The sequence below is a fragment of the Nestor notabilis genome, unplaced genomic scaffold, assembly GCF_000696875.1.
Source record: "Nestor notabilis isolate BGI_N333 unplaced genomic scaffold, ASM69687v1 scaffold18020, whole genome shotgun sequence".
In the NCBI taxonomy this organism is placed as follows: domain Eukaryota; kingdom Metazoa; phylum Chordata; class Aves; order Psittaciformes; family Psittacidae; genus Nestor; species Nestor notabilis.
This window is the reverse complement of record NW_009910853.1, coordinates 78,279-86,318: the sequence shown is the minus strand read 5'-3', so window position 1 is coordinate 86,318 and position 8,040 is coordinate 78,279. Positions and strand designations below refer to the sequence as shown.

The window sequence follows — 8,040 nt, the reverse complement described above, 5'->3', positions numbered from 1 at the left end:
CCTGCTAAGTCTTTAGTTTCAAAGGCTTGTGGCAGTGAGTTCTGGAGATCATTTACCCACGTCCTCTGCCCAGTGATGATTTCTTGCCTTCCTAGCCTCTTGCTCTGGTAGTGCACGCACACTAACTCACTCCTGCCTTGCCTGCTCACTGGCACTGATTCCCAGTCTCTGTGCCACAGCCTTTCAGAGTCATGGCACTTCAGAGCATGGAATGGCATTTCTGAGACTCCTCAAGGTATCAAACAGCAGCTGAAGTAACAGAGCAAGTGCAACGACTGGAAATACAGCCATTTGACAGAGCAGTGTGTCATGCCAGGAGGAGAAGCTGTAGGATGGGGAGAGATGGAAGCTCCAATATCCTTCCCAACAGGGTACATGGAGACTCGGAGGTACTCCTCTGCTGAAGAGCTGGAGCTAACAGGGTTTGACGGAGGATTGCAAGTACATGGGCTGGTCCAGCTCGGTTCCAAACACAGGGCACAACAGCTCTTCACAAAAGCAAGGATAGGGTGCTGGTGGAGCACGGTTCTCCTTGCCGCAAGCAGTGGTAGCTCAGTCTCAGTCCAGATTTCACCACAAAAAGCAAAGCCTAAAGTATTTTACAGGATCTCAAGTCAGCACACAGCTCCCCCATAAGAATTTCAGTAAGAAAAGAGGGAGGTGGGCATCTTTTCCTTCATTTTTCCAACAAACAAATGGCCAGATCTCTGAATCCTCCAGGACACAACGTTTACCAAACACTCAATGCACAGAATTACTGATCCATGTTACCCCGAGGAGCTGGTCTGATCTGTAGTGTTCACAGTCAAACTCTGCAAGCCTGGAACGGGGCAGAGACAGGCTAAAGTAAGGATAGAGGAAAGTTCACCCCACACCAGAGAGCCAGGCTGAGAGACATGTCAGCAGTAAGCAAAGAGTCACCGGTTGAGTTTCAGATCAGACTGGTACGAGACCAAAGAGTTGATTTTCATTTTTAAGCTCTGGTGGTGCTCAGCTCTTAAAAAAACAAAGCCTCAAAACCAAACCCACTTTGGACTCTCAGAAGTGACTGGAAAGTTTCACTTGTTCATCCAAAGCCTTCGGCACATCACTGCTTACAGAAGGCTGAGAGCTGCTCTCTGGAAATCAAAACCATCTGAGATGTCTCCTCCTGGGCACAAAAATCCCCAAGAAACAGATGTCCCCAAGGTCACAAGTTACTTTCCCAACTGCTGGTTCTTTTTTCCACAAAGTCACAAGTTGTTTTTGCAATGGTTGGTTCTTGTTTTTCTCTTCACTAGTACAAGTTTGTTAATGAAAGATGGATCAACATCCTGCCAGCTGAAGCAGTGTCCTTTGGCCAGCTCCTGCAAAACACAGTCCTATGGAGAAACACAACCCAACTCTCCAGCTGTAGGGAAGATGTCCTATAGCAATACTTAGAAACAAAGCAAGAGAGACATCAGACCTGCAGCACTAAGCATTAAAAATGAGTCAACAACCAGTGCAAACATGTTCTTTAGAAAAAAGGCAGTACAAGAATAAGTTAAAACCTATAATGGACCATAACAAAAGAGTAGATCTACTGCTTTTTCTCCAACAGACATGAGGTAGTTGTGTTGTTAGGGAGGAAAAAATAAAGAAAGAGAGAAGTAGTAAAAATGCTACTCTATACCACACACTATTCCACTTTATAAAATTAAATAATATAAAGATGTTCCAAGGAAATAAAAATACATGTTGTACATTGAAAGGACAGACGTGTACCTAAAATATTAGGTACAAGAACCTACATAAAACAAAGTCCAGGTTGGTGAAATGACCCAGACACTGAAGAAGGTTCTATATAGTACAAGTTGTTAGAGGCACTCGTAGAGTGTGTAATAAAAGGCCACTACATCAGCCTGCAAGTAAGAGTTCCTGCGGTAGCGCACAAAGAGAGCCTTATAATCCTTTTAACCACGGGAGGGCAGAACAGGCTGGTGGTTACAGCTCACTGAGTTTGTTTCCGTTGGCTTCCACCCCCTCGTGGGACTCCTCTGACAAGATCCATCCCAAAGCTGTGAGGCAGTAGGTAGTGCCAAGGCCTGGTGAAGAGACAGTTGAGAGGAATCTCTCGGTGTACCCTGCCTCTTCCCAGCAGGAAAAGACGTCGTGCCAGTCGCCTCGAGGACTGCAGCGAAGTGACAGCCCCAGTCTAACACAGAAGGCTCTGTTCTAGTCGTGGTTTCATGTCAGACTTTGGCAGATGGCTCAATCCTGCTCCCACCAACACCAAGTTACTCATCAGCTACAGCGGGAAGAAGATGGGCCCTTACTAACCTACCTACTGATTTCTTGAAGGTGATATGTACAGCTGACAGGTCCGAATCCCGTCCTGGTGAGAGGCTGTGCCACCTTAGCTCCTGCTGGGCTCAGTGAGTCGAGCGCATGCAGCACCTCCCAGGGACAGCCCCTTCCTAGTGCTTCCAGCTCTCCCATGATCAAAATCAGATTAGTTCATTCTTTAATGGTTGTGGACACACGCCATGTTCTCAGATGCTGAGGATGAACTGGTTAAACCAGAGTTACTACAGAGGGGGGCCTCCTCCAGGCCTGTGGAGATCGACTGGCACTTGACCGGCTGCACATCCCCCTCACCTTCCTGGACAGAGTCAGAATCTCCACTCTCTACCGAATCCAGACTTTCTCCATGCCTGTGGAAGCCATTGGTGAGCCCAATGCAAACAGCCCCTGTTTTGTCAGTCTTTCTGTCGGTACATAACTGCTCGTCCTCGGCCTGGACCTCTGAACTGCCCGCGCAGTCCACCACCACTTGCCTGGTGTCCTGCTGGGTGCCGGGAGAGCTGGGAAGAGCCACCTCTCCAGAGGGGAGCTCTTCAGGCTCTTGGTCCTCGGTTTCTGCCTCTTCACTCTCCAGGGTGTGCAGCTGGGAGTTGTAGTCTCTGTCAGAGGCGGAAAAATCAGAATGGACAATGACCTCTGCTTCCACTTGGTGGAGGTTGGCTGGAGGGTGGCTTTTCTTTGCTTCATTCTGTTATCAAACGGGGAATAAATAAGTAAATAAAAGGAAGGTAAAGTAAATGAAATTCAGGTAATTGAGGCTGTGACCCAACCAAGCACTGAAATGTATTCCCTTTTAATCCCACAGAGTGCAATGGGATGTACACATGCCTCTTTTAAGCATTATCTTGATATGTTTCTCAGAGCTGAAGTCTTAAGGAGCACCTCAAATCGCCTCAGGATCATTATTCCTATTCTATATTTGGGGAAGCAAGTCCCAAGGGAGTGATTTGCCCACATTTCCTGGCAGGCTGAAGCCACCATCCCTCCAAGCCTCTGTCAAAGACCACAGTTCTCAAAACTCTCCAGTCTGTTTCCATATTAAGGGCCAGATTTCCAGAGGGTGACTGGACAGCACTAGGAAACTGGCTTCTGAGACAGCTCACGACACAGACCAACAACAAGACACCAGGACTCCCTTCACTTCCCTGCTTTAATTTTGGCTACATAACACAAAATCCCTGTTTAAGAGACACATGATTTCGGAAGCTCACAAAGAGCCCACATCCTGGGCTGAGTGGGATTCAGCGGCAAGGAGACAATTCAAAGTCAGGAAGTGATGTCCCACGTGTGAGCTGCGCTTTCTGTTGAAGCCAACTTTGTGCATCATTTACATATTTTAACGCTTTTCTCCTTTTGTTGACAAACTCTGATGGGTAAACTGTGCTGTAAACGGTGCCCTGTAATTGGGTTGTAAAACACTGACTTAACTCTATCCACAATGCTAATTACATCCTGTGTGTAATTGATTCTCACACTACTATCTAGGAAGGAAACACAGGCAGGTCACTTAGAAGTATTTGCTTGGGGTGAAGGGCTGTAAAACAATAACCAAAGAAATCTTCTGGTCCAGAGTCAATCTGAGCAGTGTCAGCTCCGTGCCATGATACTTGTACAAACTCTCCCCAACATGAGAGTGTGTATTTATTCCAATGAAGCAATATCAGAAAGAGGATTTCCTCCCAATCTATGCACCCACCTAAAGAAGACAAGTGAAGTAGAAGAAGGAGAAGGAGTTTAAATCAACCCTTGATCTTTGACTCCTCTTACACTCTGCCACCCCTCCTTCAGGCGAGCACACTGTAGATCTTAATGACTGTGCTGTGCACTGCAGCTCCTCACTCACTCCACGGGCTGCCTGATGCACGGCCCCAACAAAGCCTCAAAGCTGGAGCCCGGCCCCGGGACCTCAGGAACCGCGACTGCCACAGCCCTGCTGGCACCCGAGCTGTCTGACCCCACTTGACCACCACCAGAAGAACAAGCTCACAGCACAAGCCCTCAGGGGCTGGCTGGAGTCAAGACAGAAGATCAGGGGAGAGCTGAGGCTTTGTATGATGCTTGGATAAAACAAATGGCTTTTACTCAGATTCCATTAGTCTCACTGGCGTACACTCCTACAGCCAGGAGAAGCCCATGATCAGCCAACTAAAGCTGGCTTAGAGAAGAAAACATCTTCTCCTGTGCTGAAAAAGGAGAAAGGGAGATTGGGAACACAAATGGAAAAACCCCATCAGAATAGACAAGTCAATAAGACACCCACCATCACAGCATCATAAACCAGAGCTTGTAGCAAAAGCTTCTGTCCAGCACTGGAGGGGAGCTTCAGTGACCCGTTCACAGCAGAGAGCGGCTCTTTGGTGATCGTGTCCCCATACCTGGCTATGCTGTTGGTCCAGGGCTGGTTGCCTGATTTATTCCATGAAGTCTGCAGAGAAAAGTGGGAGGAGAAAAGATTCAGTTATCACAGATATGGATCCTGATCCTTGTAAACTTCAAATAAGCAGCAGCTTGAAAAGGGGAGTGCAAGTTGGGAAAATACCATGGTGGTAAAACACACGTTAAAAGCTGAGAACACTTCTGATGGCATCAAAATAAAAATGCTCACCGCGATAGACTCACACGGTCGCTCCACTAGAACAGACTCTGTTTCATGGTCTGATACAGAGCAAGTGGATAGAAGTTGCCAGATGGTTCACAACTGGTCACATACAGGGCTTCCCCCAGTTCTCAAATTTTGAGGCCAACAGTTATATCAAAGAACCACAGACTGGTTTGTGCTGGAAGGGACCTTAAGATCATCCAGTCCCATCCCTTGCCACGGGCAGGGACACCTTCCACTAGAGCAGGTTGCTCCAAGCCCCTGTGTCCAACCTGGCCTTGAACACTGCCAGGGATGGGGCAGCCACAGCTTCTCTGGGCACCCTGTGCCAGCGCCTCAGCACCCTCACAGGGAAGAGCTTCTGCCTAAGAGCTCATCTCAGTCTCCCCTCTGGCAGGTTAAAGCCATTCCCCTTGTCCTGTCCCTACAGGCCTTAGTAAATGTCCCTCTCCAGATTTCTTGTTGGCCCCTTTAGGTACTGTAAAAGTGTTATAAGGTCTCCCTGAAGCCTTTTCTTCTCCAACGAAATCAAATCCCTGCAAAGCTGTGAACTACCCTAAGCAGAATGAACCTACTGAAAAATACCACAGAGCTGGAGAGGAACAGGGACAGTGGAAATCTGGAGCTGACTGATTCCAGTATTTGCTTCAGCACCAGTGATGCTCTGGAGCATGGAGAGGGACCCTCACCTGTGTGCACTGGCACGTGTGCTCGGTAAGAGCTGAAGACAATGCTGAACTGCGTGCTCTGCAGAGCAGGCACATTTCCTGCTTTAAGCCCAGGCTTGGGTAAACACTCTGCCATTCCCCACCAACACAGAGGCACAACATTGGGGCCTTATTTTATTTAATTATTTAATTATTCTTTTTTTGCAGCAGACCACCAAGCAATTCTTAGCTCAGCTTTAAATCCCCTGGGCAACCAGTGTTACCTTGTTTGTAGATCTAATTAAATTATATGGGCTGAACGCAATTTGTTCTGGGTTCTCTCAGCTTCCCCTTGCAATAAACTGTTGAATGCACACCTCTGTGTATGGGAAATGTGGGCCTTTAAGAGCTGAAGTTATTTAACAGCTCAGACTATTAGTTCACAGGCAGAAAAGCATTTTCTTTCCAGGTTTTGATTTTATTGGGCTGTCCTGCAGATACCTGAGCTCAGCCTTGCTATTGACTCACACACACACACACACGCACACTCAGATTTAAGGACCAGTTATCTCTAGGCTCATTGCACAGATGTTACATGTTGCCTGGATAGAAGTGAGAGGCTGATGCAAGGCTGAAGTGAAGAGAAAATCCTGACACAACTGTGAGTGTGCACCTGCAGACAGAACACAGCACGATGGCTGTGCAGGGTGAAGATCCACTGCACATCTATTCAACCCACTGACCACCTATTGCTCACTGTCAGGCAGGAGAAACTCCGGTTTCTGCTCTGCATATGTGGCTGCTACTTAGTCCAGATCTATTCCACCAACAGCCAACGTAGCACAAGTCCAGCTGAGATGGCAAGGAGATTTCTGACATCAGCCTGACCTTGGGTGAGTCATTTGACCTCCTTGTGCCTCGGTCCATCTGGCTGGAAATTAGGTAGAAATACATGAGCAGATGTTGTGTGAGAGCCAGGCATTCCTAAGTCAGCTATTTAGCAAGAAGCAAATGCTACCTCGTGCTGCTGGTGCTGGCAGAAGGCGCATTAAAGGGCTCACGGATGGGTGCCTGAGCACTCTGTCCACCCTGACTCAAGCACCAAAGGGGCTCAACACCTTGTGGGAGGCAAAGCAGCATCACATCCCAGCACCAACCCCAAGTCATAGGAGCTTTGCTGCTGCTTCAGGATCAAACCTTAATGACTGCACCCTGCAGAACAGTGATGTCCAAAGCACTGTGGATATCACACATTAGCTAATTCAAAGTGGATGCTGGAGGCAGTGTCTTTGCCATTCCTCTCTCCGCAATCCTCAACAATATATTCTGAGCCAAGAGCATTCCCTAATCGCTGCTTTTCTAAGTGGACAATCATTAAACTACACTTTAATAGCAAGAAATCAACCAAGCAGTCACACACAGCTCACTACAAGGAATATCACTACATGCAAGTGCTCAAAGAACATGTTCAATTTGCCTCTGCTGCCATCTGAGAGGCTTTCTGCAGCTCCATCACCGACTGATGGCTTCTGTGCCTTTTCCAAGGAACATACGTTACTGAGCAAATACTGCCTGGAAGTTTCAGCGTTGAACCTACACAAATATGCACACATGCACACAAATGTGTGTCCTATTATAGATGCTTACATGCATATTTGCCATCAGAAAGAGCTGAGCATCATATGCACGCACACACACATACAGAGAGCAAACTCGAAAACCTTCTTGCAGGCATCTTGTGAATACCAAAAAACGTGGAAAGAAACAGGCAGCTCTACTGCAATCCCCCATGGACCATCTGTTAGCGGAAATGTCAATCTGCCATGTTTACATAGGTTTTGATGACTCTGGGAACAGCCTGTTCAGCTCCGGCTGAAATTGGCTGCAACGAAGAACAAACTTGTTTTGTACCAGTTTGCAACTTTCAACAAACAGAAAAAAACCATCAGCCACACAACATGGCCTGGATCCCACATGTTGTTCAAGCACGTTGTGTGTGAGAGGGGGGGAAAAAAATCCCTCTTGGGGCTCAGTCTCTAAGGTTGGGCAGCAGCAATTAACTCTAGGTCTGTTTTCATCGCAGACCTGCACAAGGTCTTGTGAGCCCAAAAGCTTCTCTGCTTTTTGAGCAGTAGCCTTTGGTGTAACAAATAATACTATTTATTCCTTCTCGAGGGGGGCTAGTGAATGGCTGAAGGAAGGAAAAGTTCTCTTGGACTTTACAATAGAATAACAAAGGCAACGAGTGTCAGTCTAATTCTGATTTCAAGATGGAAAAATGGCTTTGTCAGTTCATTGCAAACCCAAGAATGAAAACTAATAAAAACATCTTCCAATAGAAGGTGTTTCCATTACAGCTAAATCCTTACCAAAGCAAACAAGCCTTTTCATTTTAGCCTTTTTATAGTAACTCGGACTGGTAAAACTGTGACTCAATAACGTTACCTTTCCAGTGACCAGTAATGATTT

At 47.0% G+C, this 8,040-nt stretch overlaps 1 protein-coding gene across 1 annotated transcript in view; it reads right to left on the bottom strand.

Annotated features, from left to right (window-relative positions):
• Positions 1 to 2,485: 2,485 nt before the first annotated feature.
• IGDCC4 (immunoglobulin superfamily, DCC subclass, member 4) overlaps positions 2,486 to 8,040 on the bottom strand; it is a gene marked incomplete at its 5' end in the record, with an annotated part of 53,980 nt that continues 48,425 nt past the window's right edge. The window contains 2 exons of the mRNA XM_010011955.1: positions 2,486 to 3,013; positions 4,586 to 4,750. Coding sequence (XP_010010257.1) covers positions 2,486 to 3,013; positions 4,586 to 4,750 — 693 coding nt within the window. The remainder of the gene's footprint in view (positions 3,014 to 4,585; positions 4,751 to 8,040) is intronic.